At 50.4% G+C, this 13,657-nt stretch overlaps 1 protein-coding gene across 1 annotated transcript; it reads right to left on the bottom strand.

Annotated features, from left to right (window-relative positions):
• Nucleotides 1–11,617: 11,617 nt before the first annotated feature.
• LOC119318268 (UDP-glucuronate 4-epimerase 1-like) lies at nucleotides 11,618–13,651 on the bottom strand. Its single transcript, XM_037592795.1, has one exon. The coding sequence runs from the start codon at nucleotides 13,355–13,357 to the stop codon at nucleotides 12,041–12,043; it is 1,317 nt and encodes a 438-aa protein (XP_037448692.1). The 5' UTR covers nucleotides 13,358–13,651; the 3' UTR covers nucleotides 11,618–12,040.
• Nucleotides 13,652–13,657: the final 6 nt, after the last annotated feature.

The following is a 13,657-nucleotide window of genomic DNA, read 5'->3' as shown; positions in this document are numbered from 1 at the left end:
CCTCGTTCTAAAAAAATTCACTCTGCTGAACCTTTTGTGTGGCGCCCAACAGCTGGGCGTCACACACTACTATGCAGCGCCTCTTTCTTGGGCGTCGCACCTCGTGCTAGCGTGGCAGCCCTGGTCCAGTTGCGGCCCCACAGACAGCACTGCGGCGCCTCAGACTTACGCGCCACACTTGTAATGTGCAGCGCCTAGCTCTTAGGCGCTGCACAGTCTGTGTTCCATTTAGGCTGGCCCCACCCTCTCTCCCATCCCACCCCCACCCCACACAAACCCTTAGCCTTGCGCCCCTCCTCTCTTCCCCTCTCCCCCTCTCAAATCCTTCTCAAATCTTGCAAATCCGAAGTATTTGACCGTGGATTTCGAAGCCAACCCCTCCCTTCAGGTAATCTCCTTCGATCCCCTCATTTTCATCCATAGGAATTGTCACATTTGCTCAAATATTGCTACTTTGGGGAAACCCTAGTTTTGGCTTGGATTTGCAAATTTGTATTGAATCATGTTATGTTTCTTTGCTAATTTGGGTTGGTTAGGTTTTCATAATATGCTAGGGTTAGAGTTATGTGTGTTTGATGTTGGTGTTAGGGTTATGCTATGATTAGGGTTGTGGTTATTGTTAAGTGGGGGTTAGGGTTATTAATTCATATATATGTTATGACATATGTATTTTGTGCAAATATTTTTTGTTAAGTACTTACTTGATATATGTGTGTTTTTTATTATTGTAGGGATGGGGAGAACATGTGTTTATGTTCATCATGTGGATAAAGAGGCCTTTTTGAAAGGCAATGTTGAGCCGGACCCGGATGAGCTTGACATGGTGTTTGAGAGTAGTCCAAGCTATGCAGAGCTCTTGGACCAAGTGAGGAAGGATTTGAATTGGATGGACCCAAGTGACGTTGTTGAGTTCGTGGGAAGGCATAATGTTGGTTTTGGAATGCACATCCGTTGGAATACAATGCGTGTGAACTCCGAGCAACGTTGGGTTGCATACAAGGAGACGGTTGCCGAATCTCTAGACAAGGCTCTTGAGTTATTTGCCTCCAAGAAGGTTGAGTCTACTTTGAATTTGGACTTGAACTGGAACCCCTCCCCGTTGGTTGCTAGCACTCCACCACCCATGAACCAAGATCAAATGAGTGAACCTCATTTCACGCAACAAGATTGGCCAACATTGAGCCCGACTCCAAACAACCAAAATGAAGGTTTTGAAGAGGAGAATGGTGAGTACGAGGAGGATGACAACGAAGTTGATCTCCATGAAAACAATGTGGGTGATCTCGACCAATATCATGTGCAAGAGACAATGGACCAATCCATCCCTTTTTCCCGTGCATATGCATCGGACTCGGATGACGATGGTCCCGATGAAGAAGTTGATGAGGAGGGGTTCACACCGAAGGAGGCCGAAGCATTCAAGAAGGTATTCGGGCGGGATCACAAGACACCATTGTTCAAGGATCTTAGTCTCGCGGATGAAGCCGTTGTGGATGGTGGCAAATGCATATCTCTTGGAGCTAGGCCAAGTTCTCACCGTGATTTGGAAGACGGCAAGAACGGGATATATCCCGGTTGTGAGTTTCAATCCTTCTTGGAATTGAATATGTGGCTCGACAACTACTCGGTTACGCATTATCGTCCACATAAAGTGGCCAACTCGGACGTCAATGTGCGTTACACGGTCAAATGTGAAGTGCCAAGTTGTCCATGGATTGTGCGTGCAAGACCATGGAAAGGAGGTCCCACTTGGCGCATAGTGAGTTGTCTACCAAATCACATGTGCCGGCACAAGAATGCGGATGGCAAGCTTGTGTACCAACAACACAGACAACTCACGTCCGAGTTCATCGCTTATAGGCTTTCCAACCAAATATCCACACTTCCAACAATGAGCATCAAGAGTGTCATTGACCTTGTGAAAGCCATCTTTCATTACAAGGTGAAGTACGGCAAGGCATGGAAGGCAAAGCAAGCCGCATTCAAGATGTTGTATGGCAATTGGGAGGAAGCATACAACCGACTCCCTAGGTTGTTGTTAGCTATGGCCACTACAAACCCAGGCATGGTTCACGTGGTTGAGCCTCATGGGCACCAAACATTGATTCACAACGGGAGGACCGTCCGAGTATTTGGCCGTGCATTTTGGGCCTTTGAGCAATGCATGAGGGCTTTTGAGCATTGTCGGCCCGTCATCGCCATTGATGGCACGTTCTTGACCGGACAATACAAGGGCACTTTATTGGTTGCAATAGCAAGTGATGCCAATAACCGGGTGTTGCCTTTGGCTTTCGCTTTGGTTGAGGTGGAGAACAATGATAACTGGGAGTGGTTCTTGCGTCAATTGAGAACAAGGGTATTACCGGCTGAAAGGGAAATTTGTGTCATATCGGATCGCCATCCAGGAATTCTCAATGCGGTGGTGGTTGACATTCCCGGACATAGAAAGTTGCACCATCGATGGTGCATTAGGCACTTTTGTGCAAACTTCTATAGGGCATGTGGTATCAAGGAGTTGGCCGATGATCTTCAAGATTGTTGTCTCGCTTTCACCAACAAGCAGTTTGCCACATTGTTCAATGCATTGCTCAGACACAAAAAACTTGACCCCGGTGGTCATGAATTTCTCAGTAAGAACATTGTCGAAAGGAATATGTGGGCACGTGCTTTCGATGAAGATGGCCGGAGGTACGGTCAAATGACAAGCAATATGGCAGAATGCTTCAATAAGGTGCTCAAGGGTGTACGTGCATTACCCGTGACGGCAATAGTTCAATACACATTTGACAAGATGAATGGATACTTTTTGAAGTATTCAATGAAGACGGATAAGCAGATTGCTGGTGAGAACAAGGATAAGCACAAGTACTATTTCCCACCAAAGGTTGAAGAATGGTTGGACTTTCAATCACGAAAGGCAGACTCCCAAGAAGCTGTACTATATGACGACAACGAGTGGAAGTATGAGGTGAAATAGCCTGGAGGAACCACAAATGATGGCCACCAACACGGAGGCCGCGCTTTCAAGGTCTCCCTAACACGGTGTGATTGCAGCTGCATGAGGCCATCGTTGCTTCATCTCCCATGCTCGCACTTGTTAAATGCAACTCGTGTTAGGAATGTGGACGTCAATCACCCTCTTACCGTGAGGGAGTCCGAGTTCTCAATCATGACGGTAAAGAATACATGGGCTCCCCGGTTTCAGCCATACTTGGACCAATCACAATGGCCGGAGTATCATGGAGTTCAACTATGGCCGGACCCGGAATTGAAGGTCGTTAGACGGGGAAGACGTAAGACAAAGCGTCTTAGAGGTGACATGGACGGATGAGGCCGTGGTGGCGGTGGAGAATACGGCACCGGCCAATTCCAAGAGCCTCGTGAGCAATCCCGTTGTGGGGACTGCAGTCATGGGGGACACAACACAAGAACTTGTCCCAAATCAAGAGAAAGATCAAAGAAAAATGATGCAAGCACAAGCCAAGCAAATGATAGCCAACCAAGTCAACCAAGGAGTAGCCAACCAAGTCAAACAAGCCAACGAGGCACTAGGCAACAAAGACGTCATGGTGGTGGTAGAGGCCGTGGTGATGGCCTAGGCCGTGGGGATGGTCTTGGCCGTGGTGAAGGCCTAGGCCGTGGTGGTGGTGGTAGAGGCCGTGGTGAAGGCCTAGGCCGTGGTGATGGTCTTGGCCGTGGTGAAGGCCTAGGTCGTGGTGATGGTCTTGGCCGTGGTGGTGGCAGAGGCCGTGGTGGTGGTCTAGGCCGTGGTGGCGGTAGAGGCCATGGTGGCGGTAGAGGCCGTGGTGGTGGTCTAGGCCGTGGTGGTGGTAGAGGCAGTGGTAGTGATCTTGGCCTTGGCGGCGGCCGTGGTGGAGGAATGTTCACTTGGCTCAATGGACCATTGTCGTATGTGACTTACTATGATCTTGTTCTTTTGGCTCAATGCTTGTGTTGTCATTTTGCATTGTGTGACTAACTATTATATTGACATTTTCATAGGTATGGAAACAATGAAGGGGGTGGAGGACACGGAGGCGAAAGGTGAGCTCCCTTGGTGGTCGGAGGAGGGAGAAGAAGAAGAAGAAGAAGAAGAAGAAGAGAGGAAGAAGAAGGGACAAGGACCATGACCTTTTCTATGAACCAAAATGTGTGCTACTATGTGATATGAGACGTAAATGACTATGTCTTTTTGGCTAAATGTTTGTGTATGACTATGTGATTGGACAACTCTATTGCTATGTGTGTATGAGTATGTGATTTGGACTACTACATGTGATTTGGATATGATTATGTGCCATCTATGTGAATCACAAAACATAAAAATCACTTTGTATATGAAAACAGCAGATAGTGCAGCGCCTAAGGACGAGGCGCTGCACATTACAGTGCAGTGCCCCTCCCTTAGGCGTTGCAGACTGACTTAGCAAATTTTCGGGTGCAAAAGCTTCTGGAATGCTTCTGTTGCTCTCTGGACTGGGATGTCCAGCCGTGCAGCGCCTAAGGGGGAGGCGCCACACACCATAGTGCAGCGCCTCTCCCTTAGGCGTTGCACTGCTGGACATCCCAGTCCAGAGAGCAACAGAAGCGTTCCAGGAGCTTTTGCACCCAAAAATTTGCTAAGTCAGTCTGCAGCGCCTAAGGGAGGGGCGCTGCACTGTAATGTGCAGCGCCTCACGCCTGGGCGCTGCACAGTACAGAGCAGCGCCTATCCCTTGGGCGTTGCATACTCACTTAGCATTTTTTTGGGCAGAAAACATACTGGAAGCTTCTGTTGCTCTATGGACTGGGATGTCCAGAAGTGCAGCGCCTAAAGAGTAGGCGCTGCACTATGGTGTGTGGCGCCTCTCCCTTAGGCGCTGCACGGCTGGAGAAGATTCGATAACCGCCTTAACTTCCTGGCCTGACGCTGTAACATGAACAAGTGTGGAAGATATGAAACTCCGCAACATAGACTACCTCTCATAGTGAATGCGATTTGTACCTTGAGGAATGCTCGTAGTGGACCATCATCATTGCCTTTTCCAACCGGTGTTTCCTCCAGAATAGACTGGCTCTCATCAGCTGCTTTCTTGATCTCGGTGCGCTGCGGATGAGAAAGAATGAACACGTTAGCCATTCAAACATGTGTAATACGGCAAATGGGAAAGTAAAGAAGAAACACTTTACCACATAGTTAATCACCGGAACAGCAGGGACTCCGTGCCCTACCCTGACATCTCTGTTGTACTTCCCCTTTGATAGATCCTCAAAGTTTACGGGTTCTTCAAGAATATCCTCATTATATGCCGACGGGCATATCTCAACTCGAGTATTTTCAAGAAGCCATCGTATGTAGTTATCAAAAGCAAGTGGACTATGCTCACGAAGCTTGGCGCGTGCACTGCTACGAGCTTCCTCCACACAAAGCTGGAAGCGGGTAACATACGAAGCATGATGCTTGTCCCAGTCCTTTATCTTCCGCTGCCTTCTCCTGTCCAACCTGCATGGTACAAAACCAAACATTAGCAAAATCAAGGAGTGACGATGCTTAGTCAATACGGTTCATGTTGTCTTACCTATGAAGTGCTTTGTCCGTATCCACCCATTCCGGCGGGTGAGGCTGGAACAGACCAAACTGACGAGACACGCGATGTGGCAAATGAAACTCAACAGCCCAGTTGCATATCAGTGGGCACCGCATACGCCAGAGATCCCTATCCCGCAAGCACATCGGGTTGATGGTAAACTCCGGGGTGTACCCAAGTCTGTCATCGGCGCCATATGGCTGCCATTCCACCTATGAAATAGGGCAACAATGCAAAATTGATGAATTTTTTCCAGGCAAACATGAGAAATGACTGAAGTAATGACCTCGTTACCTGCTCAGGCGTAATCGTGTCCAACTCGGCAACGTACTTCTGGTACATGTGATTGACATCGTTCGTCATCTCGGAAACCACATCCCACTTGTAATCCCAAGTGGGGGCCGTAATTCGTCATCTTCATCTTCATACCAAGGATTAAACCTGACGCTCTTCGGGCGTCCAACAGGCAGACGCTCCCAGCTCCATACAGAAAGTAGACGCATATTACCACCAATGCCTGCACTATCTGTGATCCTGCAACATGCATCGTCCAGCTGCATATGAAAGAAAAACAATGTTAACTTGACAGCAAGCTTGCATTGCTAATGAAGAAATGAGTTGATCACAAAACAGACCAACTACCTGTCGGTACAAGTAGGCAAGAGTCGCTGAACCCCAGCTCCATTTGCTATCAAAGACGGTCAACGCCTTCAGCCACATCCATGGAGCGTTCTTGCCAGTGGAGTCAGGAAACAAAGTCCTCGACACAACATACCACATGTAGACACGAGCGTGTGTCTGGATCACGTCATCAGTGGCATCCGGAGGGCACGTCGCAAAGTGAGTTTGAATCCACATGAAAGCAGCTCCGGATGCTTTCCTTTCCTTCTTCTTCTTCTCTTCTCCCTCCTCTACATCAGCCTCAGCCTCGGTAGGAGCCATACCGATAAGAGCAATCATCTGCTCGCGTCACCCATCAGAATCGGTGCTCATACAGAGAGGCATCCCGTTGATAGCAAGACCGGTGATCAACGAGACATCCTCGAGTGTCACGGTCATCTCCCCAGCCCGAAGATGGAAACTATGCGTCTCCGACCTCCACCGATCAGCAAGAGCGGACACCAGTGGAGCGTTCAGATTCGGCGTGGACCGGCTGACCAACTGAATCCACGGGAGTAGTCCTGCCTGCTTGATGTACGGTGTGTACCGCTCATCGTAAGGCATGGCAGGACCAGAGACCCCGTGATACCGAATCTTCAAAGGTTCAAGCTTCTGCAAAAAAACAAGTAATGACAAATCTTAGGGCATGTAAATTTCAACTTAAGGCAAAATATTTAGATTACTCGTTATTACCATCTCCTTCTCGCGCACCATGTAGGCCCGGTGTTTCGTGCCGTAGACATCGTCGAGAAGCCAAACCATCCTTACAAAGTTCAAACAATAAACATATATGAGTTCATCTTCATCTCAAATATCGGTATACACTAAACATCTAATATGTGTTCAATTACAAGAATCTCAACATCTCCTTCTCACACAATGAATATGTCATATGTGTTCAAATAAACTCAACATCTAATATTTCAAATAAAATCAACATCTAATATATATCTAAAAAACAGATCATATATCTCTACAAAACTCAACATCTCATTGTTATCTATATAAATAAGCATCTCATATATAGGGAAAATCCATCCTACCACCTGGTGGTAGTTATAACAATCTAGGGTTTCACTAACAAGAACTATATATTGTGAACTAAGCAACAACACTACGGTACTACCACTATGACTACACATCCTAAATCAAGCAAATCAAGGGTTCCATCAAATCTTGGACAAATCTCTAAAATGGCAACAAATTTACGGAGGAAAAGAAAGGGAATGGAGGAGTTTACCTAGTAGGATGGATTGGAGATCGAATCCACGGATCAAATCTTCAGATCTGAGAGGGATGTGGGAGGGGGGGGATTCGATTGGGGCGCCGCCGCTGCTCTCTGTCCAGAGAGCGGAGAGGGGGAAGAACTGCCTTGCCGGGCTGGGCCGATGCGCTTTAACTCACTGTGCAGCGCCCAAGAGCTAGGCGCTGCACATTACAAGTGTGGCGCCTAAGTCTGAGGCACTGCAGTGCTGTCTGTGAGGCCGCAACCTGACCAGGACTGCCACGCTGGCACGAGGTGCGACGCCCAAGAGAGAGGCGCTGCATAGTAGTGTGTGGCGCCCAGCTGTCGGGCGCCACACAAAAGGGTCAGCAAAGTGAATTTTTTTCGAAACGAGGTCAGTTTGTGATTTGATTTGGACCTCAGGTCAAATATGTGATTTCTGCCTTTCTGTGAAGGGCATGTCACGTGTCGCTGTCTCGGTGAAGCGGCCGCGATACGGCGGAGCCGGAGCCGGAGCGTGACGGGACAAAGATTTGGGCGCGTGCAAAAGTTGTAGCCCGTACGCCGTAGCCACTTCACTAGACAGGCCACACCCCGCAGCCCCCCCTTTATCTTCCTGTACCGCCTCTTTTTGTGACTGAATGCTGTGCTGGATCCCGGCCTCTTCCCTTTTTGTCTGTATTTACTAAAAGCTGGATCTGAGATTGATCATGCTACGGCCTACGGGTAGGGCACGGCGGAGTCGAAAGATGATGATAATGAGGAGCAGAGTAGGTAGCACCAAGATCACCGATATATCTGCATCTGCATGATCGTCTATAGCTCTTGTTGATATGGAGTCTGGTACTCGCTAAGTAGTAGAGCTCACAGTTTGTCCCGGGGCCTTGGCTTTGGAATTGGCGAGAATTTGGTGGCCGGGGCTTGATGATGGAAATTTTAAAAGGTTCTGTGGACGCACCAGTCCAGAGTTGATCCTTTTTTCAGTGTGCGCTGCTTGCTTTGCCCTGCTTTAAATAAGCAAGAAGAAACTTGAACCATTTGGTGGATGCTTGAGGCCTAAACTTGGAATTTCCCACGGCGGTGTGCAGGCCAGCAGGAGCAACCACATCCAGATGCCTGCAAAGCTGGTGTGTCCACTGCATGCGACCACGTATCTAGGACAGATCTCGGCCCGTCCCAAATCGGGAAGGAACCCCGTGTCCCGCGTTTTCATTGCCCGACGGCGCCGCGACGTGATCGGCTCAGGTCATCTCGTCGGCGCCTCCGCGGCACCAACTTTGGCACATGGGCCGGGGTAGCAACACTGGCCACTGCCGCACCCGCACATGGGTAGGGCAAATACATATACGAGTACAGCGAACCAACGGCAACGCGAGCTGCATCCCGTCGAGAGTCGAGACGACGACGATGATGAGTACGTACGCAAAGTGGGCACTTGAGAGTGATCGCTCTCCTCGGATCCCATCATGTAACAGAAACACTAATGAAATCATCGCTATTGGTAGCAGCAAAAACACTTTACCTGGTATGTGCATGAGCACATGTACATGGCCCATGCATTTCTACATCATCATCATCATAATTGAAACAATGTTTTTCTGACGCACATGCTTGATAATCATTTCAAAACCACAATATATGAAATTTGATATGAAATTCAAATTCAAATTAAAAGATAACAACTGTTCGGATCATTCGAAGTACAACATAATAAAAACAAGTTTATTTACCATGAAGTTGTTCATGACCCGCGCGGGTTTTGACCCGTCGATGCATTTAAAGAAATTTCTAAAGTCATTGGGCATCCCTCTTTTGCTCAACATGTGGTATGTAAATTTTGTCCCCCTTGTTCTCATATAGATATAGTCCGGCATTGTTCTTGCTTGTCCTCTAAAATCATGTTATGCAAGATCACCCACGCGGTCATGATGCACCATAGATCCTTTTCATGCCAAGATCGTGCAGGACCACGAAAAATGGCAAAGCGACCTTGTAAAACCGCAAATGCACACTAACATCCTTTCTACGTGCTGCTTGACGCCTCGCAACATGATAGTAGCCCAAGTTGTGTTGACGCCTACTGACATCGAAATTCACTGGTGGTGCCTCTCCAACAGAAAGCCTAGATGAGATCTTTGAAAAACATTCAAGCCACTGTGAGATAATGGCAATACAAAATATGAATGCTAAATCCAAATGTCATGTGATGCCACAACTTCTAGAATTATGGTTGCATCTTTACCTTTCCCTTAGAATTGTCCACGAAATGTTGTAGGATAATCCTCCACTTTAAATGCATGCAATCGATTCATTTCCCTAGGTGAGTTTTTTTTTTTGCATTTTTCATGTCATTTTTTTTTGTCAATTGTGTCGAACCGAGTCATTTCTACTCAAGAAGAAGAGGGCGAGGGGGATGATCTTCGAGGCCTCTTTGTCGTCAGATGAGGAAGACAATGATGACGAGTTTGAAATAGCCATCGGCATGATCTTTAACGAGGATTTTCGGCGGCAGAGGAGATGATCACACTTGGGCTGAAATACACATGAACCGAGATAGAGCGGAGGGTCATGGCGAGATTATGAGAGACTATTTCGACCCCAATCCAACATAACTGAAGAGAATTTTCGCCCGTGATTTTGGATGCACACAAGTCTCTTTCTGATGATTGGTTCAAACTCAGGGAAGAGTGCATCCGGGGAGATAAGTGCGAACCCTTTGACGAAGTATATCGCGGATGTGCGAGTGCAGCAGTGGCATGTCCATAGTACGTACTACCTCCGTCTAGGTGAATAAGTCATTCGCGTAGTTCTAGGTCATTGATTTGAGCAATTAAATATGTGTTATATGTTATGAAAAGTACATCACTAGATTTCTACAAGGATGTAGTTTTTAAATATATGTTTTTTATCACATATAATACATATTTAGATAGTTAAATCGTCAACCTAAAACCACGCGAATGACGCGAATGACTTATTCACTAAGACGGAGGTAGTACTTCATACTTATGATTTTATCATGGTGAACCCTTGGGTGGGCTTGAGTTTGAATCCACTGCAAGTGGGTGCGGGCTGCCGGGGCCACCAGCCACCCCTAAATTAGCGCCGCCACTGCAAGTGAGGTGTGCAACCTGGAAAAAAGACAAGGTGGACGGCCCCGGCATCATTCGCAGTGCCAAGGAATCGTGCCACCCTGTCACGAGACGACCCACTGACACTGAGCCCATCAGCCAGACAAATCCACACCGAAAAATGAAATGCTTCCAAAAGAGCGCCACCGTCTTCTCGTACGAACCACAAGTTCCGTCGGGGCGAACGATACGACGACATGGTTCGACGATCGAGCGTACTACTACTACTACTACTACGCGTGTGCCGATCGAGGGAGAGAGACCGACCACCGGCCAATCAACCGAGGACTCGTGCCAGTCGTCGCGCCGCAGAGCACCAGCGCATAACATATTCATTTTTAACCGTCCGTCGCATTACAGATTACAAATTGCCACCCCTTGTCAGACGTAATTTAAGCAAAATATTTGGCTCGTGCAGTGCAGTGATGCCACGGATCCGGAGGAGCAGATCTCCGCGACAGCAACGAAGAATAAAATAAAAGATCTCAGGAACAAGAACAAAACGTACTCGTGTACTACCTATACACGAATGAAAATATAAAAGAATATTTTTTTCCTAGAACTGGGTACGTACGGATAAAGAAATGCAGTTCGAATACAGCTCATCCTGGAGTGTCACTCCATCGGCGTTGACGGGCCCACCCATGTGGCCCGCGTGGGCAGGCCCAGCCACCGACCAATCGGCGACATTTCGGCCCCACCCCCAGCGACCAAGCGCGCGCCAAAGCCCAGCTGGCGGCCACCCTCGCGCGCTTCGATGCATCGCGCGTCCCTCCAAAGCTTATCCCCATTGCTCCACAGCGACGGCGCCGGAATCGGAACCTCCCCCCGATGGTTCCGCCGCGAATTTTCCGGGCCGCCGCCACCCCCTCCGCGCGCTTTCTCCGGGGGTCGGTGGGGTGGGGGGAGCGGTAATCGGAACTGCAAGCAACAAATCGCCCGATTTTTTGAAATTTAAACGGGGGATCGGATAAGCCAGTTCGTAGACTAGATTAGAAGAACCGGGTCAGCGAGATTACATACATTAATTAAAATTTTGAAAAAAGTTTTGGTAGTAGATGGGGAGGGGAAAAGAAGAAACTAATCAAGAGCCACTTTGTCTTTACAGATTGAACAAGGGGAGAAAAAATTTATAAGAAAATAAACAATGAGAAAAGGTTTCGCTCCATTGCTTTCTTCGTCGGCACTCGGCGCAAGGGAATGAAAGAATTCGATCCGGGATTGATTTTCTTTTTCTTGATCGGAGAACACCATAAAACGTAGCATTTCCCCAAAAAGAATCGAGACAAGAATGCTGTTAATGTTCGGCGACGATCCATCCATCCATCATCCATGGGACTAAAAATGTTTGATCCGGGAGTGGTCGGAGAAGGAGATCCAAATAAAGAATCAGCAGGGGTTGGGGGAGGAGGAGGAGGAGAAGAATTCGGGCGGCGCGGCGGGGCGCAGGCCGGCGGTCACAAGTTCTTGGATCCCCGGGTGTAGCCGTAGTAGGAGAGGTACCACTTGACGAACTTCTTGAGGCCGGCGTCGAGGTTGGTGGCGGGCTTGTACCCGAGCTGCTGCCGGGCGAGCGAGATGTTGGCGTGGGTGAAGGGCACGTCGCCGTTGCCGGGCATCTCCACCACGTGCTTCCTCGCCTTCACCCGGAGGTGCTTCTCCAGGATGGCCACCAGGGTGGGCACCGTCACGGGGGAGGTGTTGCCCAGGTTGAAGATCCGGTACGGCGCCGGCCCGCGCTTCTTGCCGCCGGTGCCCGTGCTCCTGCCGGCCGTGTCCAGCGACCCCAGGCAGCCCTTGACGATGTCGTCGATGTAGGTGAAGTCGCGGGCGAGGTCCACGTGGTTCTTGCCCCGGTACACCGTGATGGGCTTCCCCTGCAGGATGTTGCGGGTGAAGGAGAAGTAGGCCATGTCCGGCCGCCCCCAGGGCCCGTACACCGTGAAGAAGCGCAGGCCGGTGATGGACAGCCCGTAGATGTGGTTGTACGAGTGCGTGATCTCCTCGCCGGCCTTCTTGGTGGCCGCGTAGAGCGACGCCGGCTGGTCCGTGCGGTGCGACTCGGAGAAGGGCACCATGTCGTTGAGGCCGTAGACCGAGGAGGAGGAGGCCCAAACGATGGCTGGCTGCGGGTCGGCGTTCTTGCAGGCCTCCAGGAGGGTGACGAGCCCCGCCACGTTGGAGTGCACGTACGAGGCCGGGTTCTCCATGGCGTAGCGCACGCCGGCCTGGGCCGCCAGGTGGAGCACGTGCGTGAAGGGCACGACGTCGAAGAGCTTGGCGAGGAGGCGGCCGTCGTTGATGTCGCCCTCGACGACGAACACGCCGTGGGAGGTCAGCAGCGCCTTGCGGGCCTTCTTGAGCGAGGGGTCGTAGTAGGCGTTGAAGTTGTCGATGCCGACGACGCCGTCCCCGCGCTTGCGGAGCGCGAGCGAGCAGTGCGCGCCGACGAACCCGGACGCCCCCGTGACGAGCACCGACATCCCGGCCCCGGCGGCCGAGCCCGGCGGCCTGCGCGGCGCGGCGGAGGCGCGGATCTGGCGCTCCCAGTGCAGGCCGCCCCAGGAGGCGGCGAAGTACTTGGAGGAGGTGTCGACGAAGGACTGGAAGCTGAGGTAGGAGGCGGTCATGGCGACGAGGAAGAGCGCCCAGAGGAACATGGTACTAGTCGAAGCGAAGCAGCGGTGCAGCTGGCGGTTCATCGTGCCGCCCGCCCGCTCGATCTTCACCTTGCCGGGGGTCGACGGGAAGAGGTCGTCCTCCAGCGCCCGCATCTTCTTGCAGCACGCCGTCGTCGTGCTGCTGCCCGCCCGCCCGCCCGCCGCGGCAAGGAAGCCAACCAATCAAGAAGATACCAGGAATCCCTCACACCCCCTTGCTCCTCCTCCTTGTCCCGGACGACGACGCAACCACGGACGGATGGAGGATCGATCAAGCAAGCAAGCAAGCAGGCGCAAATCGGCGCGGTGCCTTCCGTCGGACGGGCGCACTCCTGGCGCGCGCGTGCGTGTCCCGTCGGGAAATCCGGGGCGGACGGAAGGAATTTGCGCGAGCGAATTTTATTGGGAAGAAAG

Source organism: Triticum dicoccoides, chromosome 6A (assembly GCF_002162155.2).
Source record: "Triticum dicoccoides isolate Atlit2015 ecotype Zavitan chromosome 6A, WEW_v2.0, whole genome shotgun sequence".
NCBI lineage: Eukaryota > Viridiplantae > Streptophyta > Magnoliopsida > Poales > Poaceae > Triticum > Triticum dicoccoides.
Note: the sequence above shows the minus strand (reverse complement) of the source record. Positions and strands in the feature narration are given on the sequence as shown.

Coding starts and splice junctions, on each gene's coding strand:
- LOC119318268 (XM_037592795.1), bottom strand. CDS start 13,357: ATGCGGGCGCTGGAGGACGACCTCTTCCCGTCGACCCCCGGCAAGGTG.